This window comes from Magnolia sinica, chromosome 10, assembly GCF_029962835.1.
Source record: "Magnolia sinica isolate HGM2019 chromosome 10, MsV1, whole genome shotgun sequence".
Taxonomy (NCBI): domain Eukaryota; kingdom Viridiplantae; phylum Streptophyta; class Magnoliopsida; order Magnoliales; family Magnoliaceae; genus Magnolia; species Magnolia sinica.
Genome location: NC_080582.1, coordinates 8,050,020 through 8,074,720, shown reverse-complemented (window position 1 = coordinate 8,074,720; position 24,701 = coordinate 8,050,020). Strand labels below are relative to the sequence as shown.

The 24,701-nt window shown below is 39.7% G+C and overlaps 2 protein-coding genes across 2 annotated transcripts; both read left to right on the top strand.

Annotated features, from left to right (window-relative positions):
• Nucleotides 1-2,685: 2,685 nt before the first annotated feature.
• LOC131217305 (bZIP transcription factor 23-like) lies at nucleotides 2,686-5,278 on the top strand. Its single transcript, XM_058212219.1, has 3 exons — nucleotides 2,686-3,324; nucleotides 4,288-4,362; nucleotides 5,201-5,278. The coding sequence occupies exons 1-3, from the start codon at nucleotides 2,791-2,793 to the stop codon at nucleotides 5,276-5,278; spliced, it is 687 nt and encodes a 228-aa protein (XP_058068202.1). The 5' UTR covers nucleotides 2,686-2,790.
• Nucleotides 5,279-19,862: 14,584 nt separating this feature from the next.
• On the top strand, nucleotides 19,863-22,742 carry LOC131257902 (polyphenol oxidase, chloroplastic-like). Its single transcript, XM_058258835.1, has 2 exons — nucleotides 19,863-21,142; nucleotides 22,153-22,742. Exons 1-2 carry the CDS (start codon nucleotides 19,907-19,909, stop codon nucleotides 22,720-22,722), a joined length of 1,806 nt encoding a protein of 601 aa, XP_058114818.1. The 5' UTR covers nucleotides 19,863-19,906; the 3' UTR covers nucleotides 22,723-22,742.
• Nucleotides 22,743-24,701: the final 1,959 nt, after the last annotated feature.

Genomic DNA, 24,701 nt, shown 5'->3' with positions numbered 1-24,701 from the left:
AATCAAGTGGGCCACAGTTTGCGAAACATACATATGGCTCTGAAAAACTTGAATGAAGCTTTGTAACCCATTCACCAGTTTCCAATATTTGGGCTTGCTTGCTGAGTTAACTAGATTTATTTTTGGGAAAACATGCAGAAGGTTGGACCAACCTGATGAATGGATGGGGTTTTGCACTCATGTGCCAGTGTCATGTGCACAAGCTTTATTACATATGCATGTGCACTTAGCAAAACTCATTGAAGATGATCATTATGACTAGATTGTTATCCTGAGGACATGTCCCCATCATGGATAGGACCATTAAATCAATGGCTTGGATAAATCAACCATGGCCCCATATGTAAAAACTCATTCAATGAAGAGAATCACCCTATTTGTTCCAAACAGGGAATTTTGTGCCTATTATCACTATCATTATTATGATAATCATTGTGGTGGTTGCCGTGGATTTGTAGCAGTAAGTCATGAAGTATTGCAATAGGATATACAAGGATTTTAGAATTTGAATGCAGATCATTTTTGGATGATATGAAAATTTTATATGATGGCCTTGGCCTTGGACGGATGACCGTCAATAAAAAAATAAAAATAAAAATCATAAATTAGAATATTTCAACCCTTTAAATATAACCTTTCAATAATCAAAAGGCTGAAATATTTCAATCCAAGAGTAGTTTTTAATATCCCCACCCACAACGAGGTCTATCATATAATCTGTTGAGGACATTGAAAAGTACCCTGATTCAATGAGCTAAAATCCCAACGTATTCAATTGCAATATCTGAGCATGTGTCTAGCAAGCCTTGTTGTTGGGCTTTATTGTTGTTGTTAGTAGTTTTCGCGGACAACCATAGTTTGCTTAGCTTCTCACTGGAGACCCTTTTTCGCTGTGCATGACATTCAAGTTATGCAAAATGTGGGACCCATCGAGAACATCAGTGGACATGGAAATTAGGATGGGCCATTTTGTTAGGTGGGCAACACTTGGATGTGGGTTCAGATCATCCACCATCAATTCATTCCATTGGTGTGGTCCACCTTATGAGTAGATCAATTGATTTTTGCACTAAGTGATCGTCATCATGTGGCCCACTTTTTGTAGAGCTCAAGGTCGTATTGCCTAGTGGTTCAGTACATCCCTCTTTCAATGAGGTGGAGAGGATTCACTTTTCTTAGGTATGGTACTATGAGAGGAAGTTGATCATGAATTGTTAATAAGCCTAGAGGGGGACCGAGTATGTGCTATCAAAGCCATTCGTCCCTTCTCCTTTCCTTTCAGTCGGAAATCTAGCCTCACATAGCTCCTAATAGGGAATACCTTAGAATGGTGCCGACTAGAAGCCCTGAGAACCAATTTATATCTAGTAGGGTTGGTTCTTGATCTCTAGCATATGAGTCCTGTACACTAGAGGCCATAGTCGATGCTTGACTGATCGATGACGATGCATGGATTTAAACTTATATGCTATTGTGAGGGAACCTGCTCTATATCATAGTAAAATAATGTAAATTTGGGCCAACAACAAATCCAGATCAAACCTTAGGTTTTAAAAATTTGAATCTAACGCCATCGTCAATCTGTACACTTTGCGTCAGCATAATAAATAAATATAGAACAATATAATAATCCATGATAACCAAATCAAAAGCAAACAATCACAAACACAATGATATTTTACGTGAATAAATTCTTGCAGAAAAAAATCATGGCACATAGCGACAGACATCCATTATATCAAAATCTTAGAGTTGTATAGACTCACATTTTTCAATTAAAGATATACCCAATCTCCCTTTGCAATGCTCACCTTTAGGAAACCTCTAGATCCCTTGAGAAATCCCTCTCAAGCCCTTTATAAGTGTAGAAAACCTTCTCCCTTGACTAACCCTAACTTCTTAAGAGAAAACATTGATATTATGCTAAGCCATAATGAAAAATTGAACTTAAATATCCTATTTTGCATAGAATCACAAAAATTGATGGTCACACTACGACTGATCGTGAACATCACGGTGAGTCACAATCAATCGTGGAATTTCACGGTTGATTGTGAACATCATAGTGAGTCCTGATCGACCGTGCCCTGGAAAATGGAAGGCATTTGCAAAACATAAGCAATATGTCAACACTGGTTTAAATTAAGCCCCACCCAATAATTTACCGATACATGAGAATGATATAACTAATTTGTCTTCCAAAAATGCCTGATAGAAGGGAATAAATGTTCCATTTTTTTCCTTTTATATCTCTATTTCTTTGTTCATTAGTTCCCAAGCATTTTGATCTTATTAACAATTTAAAAAAATATTATTTGTGTAAGTATAAATATATGGAAAGGATCCAATAAAATAAAATATCCTTTTTTTTTTTTCTTTAAAAGATTGATTATCTTATCAATCAATGTGGCAATAGAGACATTATTACTAGAAATCCATCTCACTCTTACTATAGTTCATATTTATGTGAATATCAATCACTTGTTTTTCTGTTAATCCATGTCATTCTCACTATAGTTCATAATCATGTGAATGTTAATAAGTCATATTTATGTTAAAACATTATAATTTAAATATAAAAAATATAAGAATATGCATGCTGTATGACTCATTTCCTTAGGTTTGTAGTTGGATTGGTTAGAGAACAATCATTATCATTGTTACAAGAAACTCACATGTTGCATCTATCATCAGGTCTTCTAGCCACCATCTCTCCTCTTCAAACCATCTAATCCAAAATCCTCCAAAAAGATAGAAAAAGTTAAAGAAAAGGAAAGAAAAACTCCAGAAATGTTCCCCACATTCCACTCATTTGAAGAATATAAAAAGACAATACAATTATCCATCTCTCCCTACAGTTTCAGCCTCCACTCCCTCCATTTGCAAAATCAGATGGTCATCACAAACCATGTCGTGGAGCACCCCATGAGCTCCGTTCCATTGGCAGGGCCGACCACCACCACCAGCTGGGAGAATCCCATCGGAACAGATAGAGACAATGCGATGAGATTCGATCTGCAGAACGCGGGCAGTCGCACCAGAGCATTGGCTGCAGGGCAGCAGTATCAGTTTCATGGATCTGGAAATGCTGCAGAGAATGTGAGTGGGAGTTTTGGAGGTGGGAATGGAGGATTTGGGCTTGTTCCTCAACACGCATTTCAGCCATTGGATGGTTTTGATGGGGGTGTTTGTAAAGAAGGAGGAAGAAATCAACAGAAGCAAAGGAGTGAGAATGGTGTGGATGCTGTCACTTCAGCTGAGAAAAAACGTAACAGGATGATCAAGAACAGGGCCTCAGCTGCCAGGTCTAGAGCAAGGAAACAGGTATCTATGTACCATTTTTAAAATGGTGGTGACTCATTCTCCTCACATTTGGTACTTGTATACATCTATCCAGACCATCCAAATTGTGGGGCATGTTTTGGATGGAACATATCTCCATCCACAGCTGGGTCAGACGTGTGGCCGGTCTGGATTGTTGTAAGATCATGCCATGGGACGTGGCTTCGGCAGATCCTGACTGTGGGGCTCAGTGATGTATGTGAATTAAATCCACTCCGTCCATCCAATTTGAAATATTATTTTAGTTCATGGTACTAAAAACGAAGTATATCCAAGTCTTAGGAGTATCACACCACCGGAAACAGTAGTGATTGAATAGCTACCATTAAAAACTTCTTGGCGCCACCGGAATGTTTATTTCAATCCAACTTATTGATAAGGTCACAAAGACATGGATGAAGGGATAATACAAATATCAGCTTGATCCAAAGATTTTGTGGCCCACAAGAAGTTTTTAATGGTCATTCACTACTGTATCCTGTGGTGTGATCCACCTAAGATTTGAATCTTCTTCATTTTTGGGATCATGCCATACAATGATCTGCAAAAACGGATGGACGGCGTGGATGTAAGGCACATACACATCAAGGTGGGCCCTACAATCAGGGTCCACCAAAGCCTTGTCCTTTTCAAATTGGGTTATGCTAAGCCCACAAGCCAGCCCATCTACACGCTACCAAACGTGGTAGGTAGATGTGTTTGAAATCCAAGCCATCCTTCTGGTGGGACCCACTGTGTAGATGCCCCTCTGCCTATAAATCAGACCAATGGTGGTTTATATTCCACCTAGTCCAAGGAATATTTAAGTACTGTCTAAAACGAGTATAGTCCAAGGTTTTAAAGTATCATCCAATAGATGGGGTGAACGAAGGCATTCGTCTATCCATGTAGATATAAAAAACTCACCCTTATCCTCTTTTCCCTTGTATGTTTATTTTGTGTTAGGCTTACACAACCCAGCTAGAGATTGAAGTTGCACAGCTTCAGAAAGAAAATGAATTACTCAGGAAAAGGAAAAAGGTATTCATTTTAAATTACTTCTTTCTATAAATTCTAAAATATATGTAAGTTTATATACATGCAGCGGAATGCTCAGCGTCGCACCGGTTTGCATTTTTGAGGACTCATCACACGTGATGTGACTCCAAAATTTGAACGGTCCATGTGAAGTAGCACCTCATGAAACCCCCGGGCCTAATTTTTACTTTGATCCAAAACTTTGATGGGCCATGAAAAATGAAAATAATTTCCTCCCTTGATTTGCATTTCTCTTTTCTATGGCTCACCAGAATTTTAGATCATGGTGAAAATTTATCGCATGTGGTTTCATTGGATTCCGCATCACATGGATAGTTCAGATTAGACGCCCATGACACGAATGCCAAGGCACGCAGGTGAGGATATATATATATATATATATATATAGAGAGAGAGAGAGAGAGAGAGAGAGAGAGAGAGAGAGAGAGAGAGAGAGAGAGAGAGAGAGAGAGAGAGAGAGAGAGAGAGAGAGAGTGTGTGTGTGTGTGTGTGTGTGTGTGTGTTAGGGCTGTGTGCTAGGCTCCATCGAAGCCGGCCTTCCAAAATAGTCCAACCTGAGCCTAGCCCGGAATGCTTATGTAAGCCCTTGACCTGGGGTTGGTCTGATTAGGGGATAGAGAGTAAATGAGGATTTTACATATTATGTATATTGCAAAATTGCTCTCGCAAACCCTAATAGTGCAGGCTATGAAATGTATGAGAAATGTGATTGAATTTTAAGCCCTAGCCTTGCCAGATGCGGGTTAGGTCAGAACGCCGTATTCGAATTTTGTGATCAACTCTATAGTAGAAGTTGCTTATTAGTGTCGTTTGCTTACAGGTTTTTAAAGATGCTGAACTTGGGGAGCTTACAAAATCCCGCAAGATGGCGCCAAAGACCCTTTCAGCAGCATTCTAGCTCTTGCGACACTACACTGCATATAGAGAGAAATATGATTTGAATGGTCATCGTTGAGGTTTGAAGTTTGGTGTGTGTGTGTGTGTGTGTGTGTGTGTGTATAATTTGAGATTATTGAAGAAAATGTTTGCTTGTTGAGACAATCTAGACCTTCAATTAGAAAAATAGTCTTTATTTTCTTTCTTTTATTTATTTATTTTTCCTTACAAGCAATCAGTGTCTTTATGTTGGTGTGCTTAATTTGTTTTGATATTTGTAAGTGAATCATTTCATTTTGGCTTTGGTTATTTCATTTGGGAGACGATCCAGCGCTCTTAGATCAATGGTACTGTGCACCTGGTTGCGTTGGGCCACCTAGATAGTCCGATCAATGCATCTAGATTATTCATCAGGTGTATCATAAATTTCATGGGTTACCATTTGAAAATTTCAGTGATCAGATGATCTAATCCATACTTAAGTTGGCTTTCTTCTTTTAACCATCCATTTTCTAGTCCACTGATGGATGGTTAGGATTGCCTGATGAAAGTGATCATCTGAAACCATCAGCAAGCACTGATGGTTCCCCACAAATAGACAGCTGAAATTGATGGTTGGCCCTATTTTCTGTGGGCGATCTAAGATGTGGGATGGTCAGAATCGTCCAATCAGTGTCCTTTTTTCACAATAGAATGAAACTTGTGATGGAGCCAATAGACAGCATAGATTGATCGATCGGGCTGTCCAAGCGTTCCAACACAACTAGGAACACTACAGCTTAGAAGTTAGTGCACTGAGTTGCATTTAAACAGATAGACGGTCTGGATCAATCGATCTGGACCTTTATTGTGCCCAATCGTCTCTTCATGTAGGCCACTAGATCAGATGGTTATATAGAATTATTCGGTGAGTGAGAAAATGATCCTATTCAGTGAGAAAAGGCCCATTTTAAGATGGTTAAGATTGTACGATAAAAAAAAGGTTTAAGGGTTATTCAACGGATGAGCCCACAGGATGTATGGTTCAGATCATCCTATTCACCTGTGTGGTACCAATTTGATTCACGGTCAGTGGACGGATGAATCTGCAGGATGTATGGTTCAGATCATCAATGGGCCCGGCCCGTTGAACTATTCTAGCCAGGCTTGACCTGGGCCTGACTCATAATTCATTCGGAAGGTCCCATAATATGTGGTCCACATGAAATAAATCTCACTCATCAGATGACCATAGGCCAGAGGGATTTTTCCAGTAGTAAATGGATGGTGAAGATCTTCGATCCATAAGGTTTTATTCATGTGGGCCATGTAGCATACGGCCTTCTAAATGAGCTGTTCTTTATGAACTAAAACGTGCACAAGCACCCATGATGTGCTGAGTTAGTTCATTGTTCCCTGATTCAATCCGGACCATTGCTATGCAGGGCCATTCATAGGTGGTGGACCATGCCCTATATTAGAAGGTCCTAGGTATCCAATCGTTGCCCTATTTTAGTTATATGTTACCATTGTTTTTTGATCAATTGTTTATTTGCAGGGCACCAATCAAAGGTCAGGATCTTCGGCCTAGGAGACATTGGGCCAGGAGGATTAGGGCTCTCAACGGGTCTAGATGACTCCTTGGGCCCACCATTTTTACAATTGGGTCGTTTCCTTGATCGAGCAATATTTCATATTGATCCTTGGCCCACCCAAATATAGGTCTTTTTATGTGTGTGTTATATAGAGCTGGGTACGAGACGACTCCACTATGCAAACTCGACTTGTCCGTTCAACCCGACTTGATCCGAACAAAGTGGGTGAGTCAAACAGAACCTAATAGACTCAAGCCGAGTTGAGTTCAAGTTACTCAATAACTCTACTCAACTCAACTCAAAAGTCAACTTGTTTTGATCCAAAACTCTGTGTGTGAAAAATGGTTCAATGTAGGAATGTACATCGGGCTGAACTAAGTTGAACTGGGCTCAACATGGCCTGACTCAGTCACCTGTCAAACCCAGCCCGAACGCGGCCCGACTCGGTCACCGGGCCAACATATCCAGCTCGAACTCGGCCCGGCCAGCAATCGAGCGAGTTAACGCCGAGTTCGGGCCAATTTCGGGCCTGCTCCATCTACAAAGGGACGGACGACGTTCTCACTTCTCTGTATCAAATAATTAGGATAAGGATTTAGGATATATATATATATATATAATAGCTGAGTCATGCCGGGTTAGGCCAGGTCGAGTCGGGTTTCGGTCCGAGTTGGCCGAACTGAGACATGTTTGAACTCGGCCCGAACTCAATTTCGGGCTGAAGAAAATGGCTCGTCTCAGCCCGAACTTAGGTTTGGGTCGAGCCGAGTCAAGCAAGTTAACCGGGCTAGCCCGGTTTGTGTACATCCCTAGTTCTATGTGGTTGACCTCATGCAAACTTCCCATGAGATCGAGCTTTGTGGGCCCCACCATGATGTGTGTCTAAAATCAACACCGTACATTTGATGGGTCCCTTTTAAATTATGGGATATCTCAAAAATCAGCCGTATACGCAACTCAGGTGAGCCATACCATCTAAAATCATGTGAAGAGATTCCTAAAACATATAAAAGCACTTGGTGGGGCCTATCTGAAATTTGGATGTGTCTGAAACTTGGTTTGGCCCCTCATCCAAGTGGGACACACATAATGGATGGGCTGGATTTGTGAACCACATCTAGATGGGTCCAATAAATGATTATGAATGTTTTAATGGAGGGAACTCCTTTCAAATTTTGTATGTGGTGTAGCCCACACAAGTCATGAATTGACTTGATTTTTAAGCCTGAGGCCCACCATGGAATGTTGCATCTAACTAATGGGGTAGATGTTCGACACACATCATGGTGAGGCCCACACAACTCGACCTCATGGAAAGAGGTGAACGGCATAAAACCATTTATATATATATATATATATATATATATATATATATATATATATATATATATATATATATATATATATATATATAAAATATGGAAATTCATAACTTAGACTAATTCAGACCCAGTCCACCCCATTCACAAGTACTAAGTAGGTTGAGTCAGCACTAGCCGAGTTTAGTGCAGCTGGTACCATGGAATGATGCATCTAACTAATGGGGTAGATGTTGGACACACATCATGGTGAGGCCCACACAACTTGACCTCATGGAAAGTGGTCAACCGCATAGAACCATTTCCCCATATATATATATATATATATATATATATATATATATATATATATATATATAGGAAATTATATAATAATGATAGTGTGATAATCTGCTTATATGTAGATGATATGCTTGTCTTTGGAACCATTGTTAAGTCAAAATCAATACTCAAATATACACACACACACATGAAATTTAACATTTCATGTAGAGGCTACAATTCTGGCAAATGTATCAAGGTTTTGAGTATTGATTTCGTCTGTGGGTACCGGCTGCACCAGACTCGGCTAGTGCTGACTCAAACTAACTTGGTACTTGTGACTGGGTTGGACTGGGTCTGAATTAGTCCAAGTTAGACTCGGACACGGACCAGGTCTAGACTCGGTACCAAGTCATGTCGAATCGGGTAAGGTCTATTTCAAAACCGGATCAAGTCAGGTCAACCTAGTACTGTTTGGCTCGACTGGATTCCCAGCTCCAGTTATATTAAAGAGTAGGCCTATCTTTTTGGGCCCACAAGATGTGGGGCTATAATTGGAGCCCGATGATAAAAGCGTATCAAACTGGTCAAAGGCTGTGTTGAGGCCCAGGTTCCTGGCTGTCCATCAAGATCATTTCTTTTTTCGATCAGGTCGGGCAATGGTTTGGATCAACTGCTGGTGGTTGGGCCATGCGTTCGCTCACACCGCAGATTTTCAGCAGGTTGGGCTGGACCTATACTTTTGGCCACTCAAAATTTTTATTTTGACTGGCACACGTGGGCCTCATTGCTTTGCTTGGTGCACACGTGTGTGCAATAAAGCTCATGCACATGAAGTCGGATTGCGTAGTGAGTTACTCTGTACATTTTTATCATACTGAGTAAACTCAGTTGGACCCACTGTGAATTTATATGGCATATATATCCACGCTGTTCATCTATTTTTTCAGCTCATTTTAGTGGTTTATCCCAAAATTGAAGAGTATCCAAATCTCAAATGGACCACACCACAGGAAACAGTGGGAATAATGACTTCAATCGTCGAAACCTTTCTAGTGCCCACAGTGATGTTTATTTTATCATCCAACCTGTTCATAAGATCACAAAGACATGATTTCTATGGTTGAGATTACCACAAATGTACACCACACATCAAATAGATGAATCAATCACTGCAACTCTTGGATTTCAGTTCAATAGCAATTAGGGCCAATGCCTGGCCCACCATAAATGAAGAAATCCCCAGGATCTGGGTCACCTAAGATGATGTGTCCAGCGTCGTAGCAACCTGGCCTACTTACAAAGGACTTACCTTCATATGGTCGCCGAAGGGTGTTTTTATCATCCACCACAAGGATGTCCCTGAAATAGGCAGCCTTTCTATAGCCCTCTGATGGGAAGTGGCCACTCCCCCACTTGCAGTGTTGAGGACCTGTCCTGTCCAATAGATTGCAGATGAGCGGCTGAGATTGCGGAATATGTGAAGGGGCCAGTACCCCACTGGCTTGCCGTTGATTTCCAGCCACCACTTTGCGCTCTTACGATCCTGTAAAATGGAATTAGAAGGATGCTGGTTATCTGTGGCCTTAAGCTATGTGGGGCCCACCATGGTGTATGTGTTAATTTCTATTTGTTTATGCATTTTCTCCGGGTCATTTTAAGGAATGAGCCCAAACAAGGCAGATAACTGGATGCGGATTGCATTCGACCCTAGTTGACCTTTATGCATCTGACCAGATTTATGTGGGGTTTATTATGATGTATTTGTTTATCCATACTGTTCATCACTTTTCTTAGATCATGCTACGGTATGGACCCAAAAATGCTACAATATGACTCTTGCATTTAATGCTTTATGCATTTAATGCAACTTAAGCTTGGTATTTAGTGTGGCTCAATAGGGCTGAAAGTCTAGCGGGTTGTTGCTCAACCCCAACCCAACCCAACCCAACCCAACCCAACCCAACCCCAGGTTGGGAATTCTCAACCCAAGCCCAACCCAAGCGGGCTCGGTTGGGTCGGCCAGTTGGTCAATAGATATATGCTAATATTTTCATTAATACATTAGTCCATTATATTTTCAATACATATCTTATTTTTTGTACTTAAAATTTTATTGATTATATATGTAGTTACTTATCATAAAAAAAAAGGTTCATTTTTTCTAAACAAACAAGCTAATATATAGGACAACTACTCCTGTGTATCAAGCAATCTATTTGGGAGAGAGAAATCCAGCGTATCTTGTTAGCCCAAGTCATTGAAAATGACTTGGACCAATGAAACCCGACGACATTGGAATTTCATGTGCCTTCAACACAGACAATCCGCACTCAATTATAATTAATTTACAAGGAACTTATCCATTGACCGGGTTTGGGTTGGGCCGGGCAACCCGAGACCTCAACCCAAGTTTTATTGGTTTGGTGTTTGTATGGCCCAAGCCCGAGACCAAACCCGACACATCATGCCCAAGCCCAACCCAATGTCGGGTCGGTAATGGGTCGGACGGGTTGAACCTGCCCAACTTTCAGCCCTATGGCTCACTAGAGCACTAGAGTGTTGGATCTGCTTCATTTTTTAGCCCATACCCTGACATGATATTAGAAAAGGAATGGATAGCGTGGTGGGCCCCCTACACAGATACGGTCAGATGCAATCTACGTCTAAGTAAACCACACCATTAGAAATAGTGGGGATTGAATGCCCACCGTTAAAACCTTGTTGGGCCACAGACGTTTTGAGTCAAGCTGATTTTTTTTTTTTTTTTTCTTTCTCCTCATTCGTGGTAGAGGCCTTATATATGAGTTGGAAAGCAAATAAACATCCTTATAGGCTATGGGAATGTTTCAATGGTGGGCATCATTATCTCACATTTTCCTGTGGTGTGGTCTATTTGATATTTAGATTTTTTTCACACATGCACACACACCCACACACTCACACCGTAGTGGGATTTGACCACCTATTATCCCCAAAACCTTGATACATTTAGCTGAACATGGACCATTGAAATAAAAACATCTAATGATTCCCATTCCACTAAATAAATCAATGGTCAAGATCATTTTTAGTTTGATTTTCAGATCACAGCCTCACAAGCCATTCAGAATAGCACCACATTCGGCGAAAAGAACATTTAAAAAAAAGAAAAAAAAGAAAAGAAAACTCAACAGTTTTCAATAATTTAAATGTAAAAATATATTTTGTTGAGAAATTCCAACTTCTGATTTGTGGACATTATTTTCGTTTTGAAATAAGACCGTTCAATGTTTTTATTTCCATTAATCTAAAATTTTGATAATCAAATAAGAGTAATATTTTGTTCATGATAATTATAAATTGGTCCTATTAATTTGAACGGTCTATTTTGAACTATTTGTGGGCCATGTAAGCAATTCTTGAGTAATTTCTAACTGCCTACGTATCATCCATCACACACTGCCGGAGTATCAAAGTCAACCTGTAAGGTAGCAGATGGGCTGGGCTCGAGCTGAGCTGAGGCCCGTTATGCTATTGGGCTGAACTTGAGGCTCAACAGTCAATATTAATTATTTAAGTGATAAGCACACACGTGTACAAGGCAGCTTAGGACGCGGATTTCCCGGGGAAAGGCTTTCGTTGGGGCCCACCATCATTTTTTTGAGAAATCCACTCCGTCCATCTGTTTTTTGATCTCATTTTCGGACTGGAGAGTAAAATTGATCGAGATCCAAGACTCAAATGGGCCACAGTAAAGGAAAACGTGGATAGGGAAATTCCTACCGTTAAAACCTCCCTGGGGTCGACAGTGATGTTTACATGCCATCCATACCGTTAATAACGTCATTCCTACTGAACTGAGAACATAGATATTAGGCTGATTCAAAACTTCTGTGGCCTCACGAATATTTCAACTGTGGACGTTCAATCCTCACGTTTTCAGCCCACTTAGAGAATTGGATCTGGTTCATTTTTGGCTTTATATGTTAAAATGCGCTCACAAAAAGGATGGACGGAGTGGATTTCTCAAAAACAAAAACGGTGGGGCCCGCCTAGGTTCCCAGCGCAGGAAGTACTTCCTGCGAAAGTGGGCCATGATCAGAAGCATTAGTGTCCCTGCGTGGCATGCAGGTGCAATATCCAAGACGGCCATCAGGTAGGGTTGATAGTTTAGATGTCCATGCACTAAAATAAATCTTGTTCATTCAGAAGGTGGGCCATGATCAGAAGCATTTGTACGGATAAAACATCTTCAGCCAAGGGATGATTATTTTGATGGTGGGCTCGGTTCCACCTGACTCTGCTTCGTTAGCAGGCCGGGTGGGCTGGACCTCGAGTTAGTCTTTTACTCGTGACCTGGGCTTGGACATGCTTAAGCCTGGTGTGACTACACATGGAAAAGAGGTGCACATGTGCAAGATGAAAGCCGTTCATCAGACAATCTACATTTTCTTACCATTTCTAAAAACTGAGATAGATATGACCATTAGGTGGGCCACACAAGGAATATACGCGGGCTCGAAGCCTAATTATTCATGTGAGTTTTGTGTAAGTAAAATATAAACCTAATTGGTAAACTTTTGTCTTAAACGATAACCATAACCGAAACCCTAGCCCTAAACCATAAACCAAAATCCTAAACTCTATACTCTAAATCAAAAATCAAAACCCTAACCACTAGCTCATAAATCCTAAACCTTAAACCCTTCATCCCAATCCTAATCCTAATCCTAATCCCTAAGGCGAAACCTTTAATCCATAAACCCTCCATAAATCTCAAATTCTAAACTTCAATTATAAATCCTACACTCTAAACCCATCCTAAAACTTAAACCTAAATACCTTGTCCCTAAAATTTATATCCTAACTATTAATTCGTAATCCTAAACTCTAAGTCTTACTATAAACCGTTCCTAATTCTCAAATCATAAACTCTAAGTCCTAAACCCTTCTTAATTTTCAATTTAAGTATTATTTATTTATTTATTTAAAGTTACTTAATCACTTTAGTTTAATAAGTAGAAATCAAGATAAGTTACTTAAGGCATAAGTAACTTATCTTAAGTAACTTAAGATCCAAATGCCCCCTTAGGGCCCGTTTGGATACACCACCAAATAAGTTACTTTTTCTACTTACAACAGTATATAAGTAACTTATTTAAGTTTGATTTCTGATCAATTATAAGTGAATTTTTATTATTATTACATAGTCAAACTAGTGAGATATGGTATTATAATGTCGATATATATATTTATTGGAAAAAGGTACTATGCGCTCGACCTCACAAGTTTGTCCCGTGAGGTCGAGCTGTGTGGGCCCCATCGTGATGATTTTCAAACATCTATTCCATTAGTCAGATGCATCATTCGATCATGGATGCAGGTCTCAAAAGTAAGTGAATCCGTGACTTGTATGGGCCACACCACATACAGAAGTAGGGAGGGACCGTGCACCATTAAAACATTCATTACCATTTTTTGGGCGCACTGAGATGTGGTTTGCAAATCCAGCCCATCCATTATGTGTGTCCCACTTGGATGAGGGTTCAGACCAAGTTTTAGACGCATGCAAATTTCAGGTGGCCCCACCAAGTGCTTTTATATGTTTTAACGGTGTCTTCAAATGATTTTTGATGGTATGGCCCACCTGAGTTCCGTATACGGCTGATTTTTGGGATATCCCATAATTTAAAGGGAACCCATCAAATGCACGGTGTTGATGGTCGACACACATCACGGTGGGGCCCACATAGCTCGACCTCACTGGAGCTTATCGTGAGGTTGAGCGCATAGTACCTTTATATATATATATATATATATATATATATATATATATATATATATATATATATATTAAGGTTTTGCTAATGTCCCCACCTTCATTGCATTGACATCAACGCTGTGCATTTGATGAGTATCCTTTACGTTACCGGATATCCCAAGAATCAGCCAAAGCGGAGCTCAAGTTGGCCATACCATCTGAAATTACGCCTAAAATATTTAAAAGTTCTTGGTACGGCCAACTGAGTTTTGGATAAAGTTGAATGTGTGAACCACATCTCAGCGGCCCTTTATACAATCAGCGAGGTTTTAATTAATAGAAGGGCATCCACTCTCAATTATTTTCTATGGTGTGGCCCACTTGAGTGCATAAAAAAATGATTGTATTCTACCACTAGTGGATCTAATAAAAGTTACTGGTGAAACTTGCATCTGAAAATTGATAAGGGGTGCAGCTGCGCACAAGGGTATGGTGAAAGTTAGGTAGGGCGTAGTTGATGGAAATAATATTTTTAAATCACATGGTACTCGTATTTTCTACTACAATACCAAACTAGGCATTATTACAGTACGTCGGGACCATTACCGTTAGGTGTAGTGTCATATTAGGTGATCCAATGCTATAAACAATTGATTGTGAAATCCTTGAAAATCTTCTTGATTTGAAGTTTCTATACTTTAGATCAATGGAAAACAACTGTTAAAGGTACGGTCTATATGTAAAGAAAAATTAAATGACTAAAGGGTTAAAATGCTAACAAATGGAAATGATTTTGTTGATGTAGAAATTTGATTAGCCTTCTCTAGACCTCCGCACACTTGCACAGAGGACAAGCAAAGGAAACCCTAGCTAGCACAGGAGCTCATATAACACACCAATTATCTCTCTCCCAAATAGATTTGATTCGTATGGTACTGCACAACACAACTTTTAATGTGTGGTACTTCTCTAGGCCTCACCTGATTTATGTGTTGAATACCATCCATCAATTTTCTCGATCATTCTAGAGCATGACCCAAACATGAGGTAAATCCAAACCTCAATTGGACCATGTGGCTTGGAGCAATGGGTATTGGACAACCTATCGTTGAAACCTTCGTATGACCAACTGTAATGTTTCTTTACCATTTAACTTGTTAATAAGTTCACATTGACCCGGATGAAGGGAAAATACACACACACACACACACACACACACACACACATATATATATATATATATATACAGCTTGACTAGATCCTTCTATGGCCCTAATAAGTGAGGCATTTAATTCCTACGGTTTCCTATGATGTGGTCCATTTGATATATGAATCTGCCTTGTTTTTGGGCTCATATTATAGAATGATATGAAAAAAATAGATGAATAGTGTGGACTTAAGAAATACATCATGGTGGGACCACATAAATTTTACATGTCAAGAAATTCTATTATTGTGTGGTGCAACACATTACCGGAAGAGAAGAAAACAAGAAGTCTTGGCATGTGGAACTTTCTTGGGCCTCATCATGATGTATATGTCAAATCCATACTGTCCATCCATTTTTCCATATCATTTGAGGGCATGAGACCAAAAATTAGGTAGATCCTAGTTATAAGTGGGCCACACTATAGGAAATAGTAGGAATTGGATGCCTACTATAGAAAACTTTTTTGAGCCACATAAGGCTCTAATCAAGTTGATATTAGTGTTTTCCCTTACAAAGAGGTTATAAGGCAAATAAGCCTTACTGTGGGCCCTAGGAGGGTTTCATTGGTAGTTATTCAATCTTCATTGCTTTATGTGGTGTGATCCATTTGAGCTTTGTATGCGCCTCATTTTTGGGATCCTTTAGGGTGATCTAGAAAAATTGATGGATGGTATGAATCTAACACAAAAATCAAGGTGGGGCCAAAGAAGTTTCACATGTTAAAAATTGTGTTGTGTAGTATGCAATCCATTGGGGAGAGAAAATCAGTGCATTTTGGGAGCTGGTGTCATCGGTGATGACACAGGCCAATGAGAAGTGATGGCATTGAATTTTCTTGTGCCTTGGATGGGTGCAGTTTGGTTGGATCCCGGGATCGACTGAGGTCGGTGAGTTCCTAACAGTGGGCCCCACTTTAATGCATTATGTGCCTTACATCCACACAATCCATGCATTTTGATAGCTCACTTTAAGGCATGGTCCAAATCTTAGGTGGACCATACCACATGAAACAGTTGTGATTGAATCCCCACCATTAAAAACTTCAAGGGGGCAACTGGAATGTTCATTGGCCATCCACCCTTTTGATAAGGTCACAAAGGCCTGGATGAAGAGACCATACAAATATCAACTTGATCCAATATTTTACTGGTCGATTATTACTCTTTCCTCCATTATGGTCCACCTAAGATTTGAATTTGCTTTATTTTTGGAATCATACCTTAAAATAAATTTTCAAAATAAATGAACAGCCTGGATATAAGGCACATACATCACACGGTGGCCCTACGGTTAAGGACTCCACCCACCTGCGCCCACCTTCAACAAAGACGAACCCCACTCATGGTAAATAGAGTTGATTGACTTAGAGAATAGTTTTGTCATTTGGAAAATACAGATTTTAAGCCGTATAAAACACTAATGCCATTAGACACCAGGCGTTGAGATGACTAAAGGTGCAAAGCCCTAACTAATGCAGGCGATTATATGGAAAAATCCCTTTTCTTATATATATATATATATATATATATATATATATATATATATATAAATAATTGTAGAAGGACAAGTGGGCCATTAGACTGACAGCTTCCCACGGAATCAATGAACGAAAAGCCAACCTCACGGGCAAAACCAGAATTCATGTGTTTTGCAGAGGTAGGTGACTGTTCAGTTTCCCATCAGGTTTTGGAGGGTAATCTAGAGTTACATGTATTAAATATTAGAGTGCGGATCATCTGTGCTGAAGGGATAAGGATTTCCTCAGCCATCGTTTTTCATTGGTCAACGTCATTGCTGATGGCACCCGTTCACAAAACACGCCATTTCCTCTCTTTTCAATAGATTGTGAACTATACATTGGTCAACGTCATTGCTGATGGCACCCGTTCACAAAACACGCCATTTCCTCTCTTTTCAATAGATTGTGAACTATATATATAGTTCACAATCTATTGAAAAGAGAGGAAATGGCGTGTTTTGTGAACGGGTGCCATCAGCAATGACGTTGACCAATGAAAAACGATGGCTGAGGAAATCCTTATCCCTTCAGCACAGATGATCCGCACTCTAATATTTAATACATGTAACTCTTGATTACCCTCCAAAACCTGATGGAAAACTGATCAGTCACCTACCTTTGCAAAACACATGAATTCTGGTTTTGCCCGCGAGGTTGGCTTTTCGTTCATTGATTCTGTGGGAAGCTGTCAGTCTAATGGCCCACTTGTCCTTCTACAATTATATATAATTATATAATTATATATATATATATATAAGAAAAGGGATTTTTCCATATAATCGCCTGCATTATATATATATATATATATAAGAAAAGGGATTTTTCCATATAATCGCCTGCATTATATATATATACAAATACAACTTTTACTGAAGCTCAAATAGACCACACCATAGAAAGCGGTAGAAAGCAATAGGGATTGAGCGAATTGCAGTTGAAACCTTTTTAAGGCCAACCGTGAGGTTTATAACATGATCATAGGGTCATACTGGATGAAGTGAAAATACAATTATATCAACTAGACCAGAGCCTTCTATGGCTCCAAAAAGTTTTCAAGGATAGGTATTAATTCCTATTGTTCCTAGGAAGTAGTAGTCCACTTGAGCTTTCGAATTGCCTTGTTTTTGGACTTGTTTTCTAGAATGATCTCAAAAAATGGATGGATAGTGTGAATCTAAGAAATGCATCCACGTATGGCCCGTGCAAATTTCACGCCTCAAGAAATTCCATTGCTGTTTGGCACAACAACTCCGGGGGACAGACACCTTAAAGGGTCCACATGTGGAACTTCCGTGGTCCCATCATGATGTATGTGCCAGATCCACACTGGCCATCTATTTTTCCATACCATTTTAGGGCATTAAACTAATCCAAGGCAGATACAAGGCTCAAGTGGGCGACACCACAGCAAAAAGTGAAAATTGGACATATATTGTTGAAAAATTCTTGGGCCACAGACGACTCTGACCAACTGATACTTGTGATTTCCCTTCATTCAGGGAAACTTCATAGTGGACCCTGGGGAGGTTTCCCAGGGTAGTCGTCCAATCACTGCTGCTTTCTGTGGTGCAGTATACTTGAGCTTTAGATGTCTTATTTTTGAGTTCATGCTTTAGAATGATTTGAAAAATTTGACGGGCAGTGTGGATCTAACACCTAAATCATGGTATGCCTGTAGTAGTTCCACACAGTAAAAGTTGTGTTGTGCATAGAGAAAATCGGTATATTTTGTTAGCAAATGGCATTGGTGATGACATAGACCAATGAAAAGTGAGGGCACAGATTTTTCCTCTGCATTCAACACAGTCGAATATGCAGATTATAGTAGGTGATGATTGCAATGTGATTGGCCACATCATCACATACTGCATTTAACACAGCAATACTTCAACCATGACATGAACCAATCATTATAATGCAGGAAAACAAAAAGTCCCAAGATTGTTGCAAAGGATATGCATCTGGACTGTGGTGGATGAATCTAGGATCATGTATAGTGATCCAAATTAACCATATGAATTTGCAGTAGGTTGGGATGTAATCTAGCAAACATCAGAGTAGCAGGTGTGCAACTAAATTACAAGACGTGGAGAGCAATCTAGTTAAGCTTATAAAGAGAGAGAAAATAATAGATTTACCAGAGATTTTTAATATGAGAGGAGATAATATTCTTTAACTTAATAGAGATTATTTTTATGATACATAGGTAGATAATTTTATGTCACAATCTACAAAGTTGTTGTAACTAATTCAAGTATTATAAATTCAGAGGCCTATTTGGACTGCAGTATTAAATGGTATGAAATTGCAATACATAGAATTAACATCATTATTACACAATGATTACATGTCTAGAAATGCCATGGTATTTTCACTGTCCAATCCTAGGTTTGGGATGAAATTCTTCCATGTATTGAGAAATACATTGTATAAAGTGAAGCCTGCAGTTGGTTGATCATGAAATTGTAATCAGCGGACAACATTTCACAACTATTGCTGGTCACATTTATACATATGCAGCTTGAATGTCACGTCTAAAGAGCACATATGAACAAATGGTGCGAATAAAATACACATTTACATGGGGCCCACAGATATAGTGAATTTTAAAATCCATCAAAAATCCTACAATACCTACCATTGGCTCTTAAATATATAATACTGAGATCTATCCTATTGTTTCCAAACATTCGGATGGAATTTGCATGGGACCACATTTCACATCTATTACCAGCCACCAAACAGCTCCATTATTTTAATATTGGTCCCAATGTGAAAATCTCAAGTGACCAGTTTTAGTTGTAACCAATCATGTGATTTTCACCAATAGAATGTTCTTTCAAGATAAAATCTGATTTCACTTTTACCCTCTTTCTCTCTCTTTCTAATAATAAATTTGAATTTCTTGGACACATGTAAATAATTTAATAAAAAAATAGAGAGGTAGGTCTATATAAGGAGGCAGGGAGAGGTATTGCCAACATCTTCATCTTCATCTTCATCCAGCTAAGGAAAGTAAGGGCAATGGCATCACTCTCATTCATTGCCACCACCATTAGTAGTAGCTCCCCCCTCCACCGCCACCACCCTCGAAAGGCGTTGCCTTCCACTACCACAAGGCGTTTTCATACCTCATGTGAGCAAGTTGCTAATACTACTGATACTAATGTTAGTGATGACAACAGCTCTTCTATTCTAAGGATGGATAGACGAAATATTCTCCTTGGCGGTTTGGGGGGAGGCCTGTATGGTGCAGCTAGCCTCGGCCTCTTGGGAGGTGGAGAGCCATTAGCTGCAATTGGCGCTCCCATTACAATACCAGACCTAACCAAATGCCATAATGCCACCGCAGACAATGTCGGTGAGGTGCAATGTTGCCCGCCTTACACCGACATCAGCACGGCTATCGACTTCACACCACCTTCTTCAAAGCCCCTCCGTGTGAGGAAACCAGCTCACCTCTTATCTAAAGACGAGGTGGCCAAGTATAAAGAAGCTTATAGATTGATGAAAGCTCTCCCAGAAGATGATCCAAGAAGCTTCATGCAGCAAGCCAATGTGCATTGCCAGTATTGCAATGGTGCCTACTACCAGGCAGGTACTACAGACACGGTGCTGCAGGTCCACTACAGCTGGTTCTTCTTGCCATGGCACCGTCTCTACCTCCACTTCCATGAGAGAATTCTCGGCAGCCTAATCGGTGATGACAGCTTCGCTCTCCCCTTTTGGAATTGGGACTCGGGATTAGAAGGTATGAAGATTCCCAGCGTTTTCACAGAGGATACATCCTCTCCGGTATACAATGAGAAAAGAAACCTGAGCCACTATCCACCAGCCATTATCGATTTCGAGTATGCATGGGGAGACTCCCCTCCTTCAACGGATGAAGAGGTGAAAGCTCTGATACAAAAGAATCTGTTGCAGATAAGCAAAGCATACTCGGAGTCATTGACTTCACCGGAGCTATTTATGGGAGGAGTACTGAGGGCAGGTGGAACCCTAAATTCACCGGGTAGCTTGGAGACGATACACAACGGTGCTCATTTGTGGGTAGGACCTGACGAGGCACCTCACATGGATATGGGCAACTTCTACTCAGCAGGGCGTGATGCTATGTTCTACTGCCACCACTCTAACGTAGATCGAATGTGGAGCATCTACAGAGCTATGCGAGGCAACAAGATCGAATTCGATGATTCTGATTGGCTTGACTCTACCTTTGTCTTTGTGGACGAGAACAAGCAATTAGTCAAATGCAAGGTGGGGCACGTCCTCTCTTTGTTTCTTTACTCATTATTACATGCATCCAAACGATTATCTTTTTGTTTATTTCTTTCCTTACCAGTTAGGGTTGCACAGGAACAGGACCGGAACCGATCAGACCACATGGTTTGGTAATCTAGTTATGAAGTGCACCAGTTCCGGTTCTAAAGTACACCGGTTTTGGTTCAGGTTCTGAAAATCAAAGAACCGGTTAGTTTGGTTTGGTTCTCAATTTAGGGTTTTGTAGAACCTAATCGAATCGTGAACCGGACAGTGGAACCGAACCCTAGAACTGAACCTGGAACCAGAACCTGGTCAGTAAATATTTATTATTTTTTTAACATAAAAAAGTATACCATGCATCAAATGGATTGCAACATGAATAGACATCGGCAGCAAAATTATTTTGGGAACACAAAAGGGTCGTAAAAACAAACCATGACAAGATTACTCTCTATGACAATTTTCAGTAGAGGAGCTTGGGTTGGATTATAAAAAAATCGTGCAACCGAGCTGGATTATAAAAAGTCCAAAACTGTAGAACTGAACTGGAATGGAATTGATTTTTTACTGTCCGGTTCCAATTCAGGTCTAGAGGGAAAACGGTCTGGTTCTGGTTTTAGTTTTCCTGGAACAGTTGGGAACAGTTCAGTTCCGGTTTAACCTTAGAACCGGATGGAACCGGACAGTGTGCACCCCCATCACCAATCTGTTGTAGTGTTCTTGGAGTCGTTTTCTATTTTTTGGATTAGGCAATCCGAGTGATTATTTGCTTGTCTATTTCTTTACTCTATCAATCTGTTGTAACGTTATTGGAATCGTTTTCTATTTCTTGAACTCTGTTTTTTTAATCTCTTGGATTAGGCAATCCAAGTAATTATTCACTTGTTTATTCATATAATTGTAACTTTTAAACTAAAAATAAGTATGCATGTGTGTAATTGCAACTATCATTAATTTAATAAATTCAACATCCTTCACTAACTAAATATGAATGAAATAAACAGGTGAGTGACAGCTTAAGCACCCTACAACTCCGCTACATCTTTGAGGATGTGAGACATCCATGGACAGACAAGGGTGTTCGCAAGAAGGTGCTGAAGGCTAAAAAGAAAAGTACATCGTTGGATTTGGTCCGATGCACTGAGTTCGGATCCACGTCCAAGTCCCTCACCAACACCATTCGAGTCCTTGCCTCTAGGCCCAAGAAATCTCGAACCAAGTCTGAGAAGGAGGAAGCTGTAGAGGTGCTTGTTGTATCCGGCATTCAAGCTCCGATGAATGGTCCGTCCAGGTTCGACGTCTATGTCAGCAAGCTCTATGGAGATGATTTGGCTGGCCCTGACCTTGGGGAGTTGGCTGGCTACTTCCTTGAACTGCCCCACCATCTCCCAAGTAAGGGTGGAGAAACCAAGACCCACACGTTCGATCTCAAGTTGGGGATAACCAACTTGCTGGAAGATATTGATTGCGAAGCTGCTGAGAAAGTGGTTATTTCTTTGGTCCCACGTTTTGGAGAAATCACTGTTGGAGGGGTCGGTATCCAACACCTCAACACTGACACCAGCTCAGATTAGAGAAGAGGCCCTCCCTTACCCGCCCGCCCCCCCTCTCTCTATCCCGCCTCTTTTTTTAAATGGCTTTTGCTTGTCTACGTTGAAATAAAGAATAAATCAATAAAAAGAAGGCTTATGCCTACTTTTAAGTGCATGGTGTGCATGTTTGGTGGCGGTGGCATTACTAGTATCAAATACGATTACGCCCATGAGTGCAAACATGGACATTTCTTAATGAAGTATGGTATAACAATCTTAATTCAAAGACTATCTTGACCTTAGATTTATTGTGTGGGGTACGAGGCTGACAATGTTATTTTTATTGTAATACATTGGTCCACCCTTAGAAATGATCCCTATAGACTAGCAAAGCACAGGTCTAATTATCATACCATCTTTCACACGCCCGCAATTCGGATACAGAGTGTGTACGGTGACCCCGAGTTATGGTGTATGAATCGTATACTAAGTGCATAAAATTCTACTTATCATGTAGTTGTTAGAAGGCATAATTTAATGTATTCTAAATTTTCACGAAGTTAACATTCATACATCCACATAATAAGAGTCCAAAACTAAACTATGTCCACCCAGTTGAGACTTTATTCAACCATAGTGTCAAATATTGTTCAACAAAATCATAACTATAAACACTTTCAAATCTAATCTAAACATCAGTGACTATAAAGAATAAAAACTAGCTAATATCTTAATAATCAATGGTTTAAGAAAATCATCCATTCAACATGGCAAGTTCATCTTTTGACAAATGCGGCCATTGGTCCTTTGTCTCATCTACCGCACGAGCTTCATATCTAGTGCTTGATTTGAATTTCATGTCTCATTCGCCTCTTTACGGTTGTCAATTCAACGTTAGCTGGCCGGGCTAGCAAGCAAACCCATCATGCTTCATACACAACACAATATAAAATAACACAAGTAAGAATAAATAATATTTATGTAGGTCTGAGTATATATGCCGAGGTGTCATGCATATGAAGTGGGATGATTGTCCACTTGCTTATATTAGATATCTATCAACCCGCATATGCACTTGACATGCTTCTACCATAGATAGGCATAGGCAAGGCCTACATTTTCTATATGAGTAGGGTTCCACTAATGTGGGTATCTGACAACGAATCTATCAGGAGAATCATTGATGGAAATCTCCCAAGAACCCAGGCACAATATGTGCATGCAGTCACCTAGAGCATGCCTCTAAGAATCAATGCATGAATGCTACATGCTTAATGTCTATGCGTTGTCATATATAGTCAACATATACATCTCTCTAAGAGGAGTAATGAATTCATGATATCAATATTTTGCATGTCTACATATTCAACTTACATTAATAATTGTTTAGAACATAAATCATACAATAAGGATCATGCTAACACAACAACACAATAATTATATCAGTCATGGTAGTCATAATGATCATAACAGTTATATCAATAACATCATCTATCTTAACTGTACAAGCATGAGACACGTTGGGATTCACTCACCTATTTTTGATAGAGTTAAATACGCCGAACAGTTACGCATTGGGATCTACGGTCTGAATCCCTATTAAGATAGTTTAACAAATCACAAATTTAATTCAATTATTCCATCTAGTAGGGTCTACCTTTTCCAAATCCAAGATGACCCAACATTAATCCATTATAGTCTTATTAGTCCCTTAACTCAATTTGAAAATCAAATTGGGGACTTTCGATCGATTGAAATTTGAATTTATAAGATTAATTCTCTAAACACTTTTGATTACATTTGATCGATTAAACCCTTTGATCAATTGAACCCTTTCATCCATTAATCGAGAAATATTGGAAATAATTCAATTTGATCATTGGACAAATTTTATCATGCTCGATCGATACCATCAATTGATCAAAATCGCTTAAGAAAGCCTTTGATCAATTGAATGTCGATCTCAATCAATTGAACCATAATATGAATTTCTAACTTTATTTGTTGGACAAAAATCGACC

What these genes read in the sequence shown, in the direction of transcription:
- LOC131257902 (XM_058258835.1), top strand. Translation starts at nt 19,907, where the DNA reads ATGGCATCACTCTCATTCATTGCCACCACCATTAGTAGTAGCTCCCCC. An exon ending in AGCAATTAGTCAAATGCAAG is followed by an intron (nt 21,143 to 22,152) that starts GTGGGGCACGTC and finishes TGAAATAAACAG; the next exon opens with GTGAGTGACAGCTTAAGCAC.
- LOC131217305 (XM_058212219.1), top strand. Translation starts at nt 2,791, where the DNA reads ATGTTCCCCACATTCCACTCATTTGAAGAATATAAAAAGACAATACAA. An exon ending in GGTCTAGAGCAAGGAAACAG is followed by an intron (nt 3,325 to 4,287) that starts GTATCTATGTAC and finishes ATTTTGTGTTAG; the next exon opens with GCTTACACAACCCAGCTAGA. An exon ending in TACTCAGGAAAAGGAAAAAG is followed by an intron (nt 4,363 to 5,200) that starts GTATTCATTTTA and finishes GTTTGCTTACAG; the next exon opens with GTTTTTAAAGATGCTGAACT.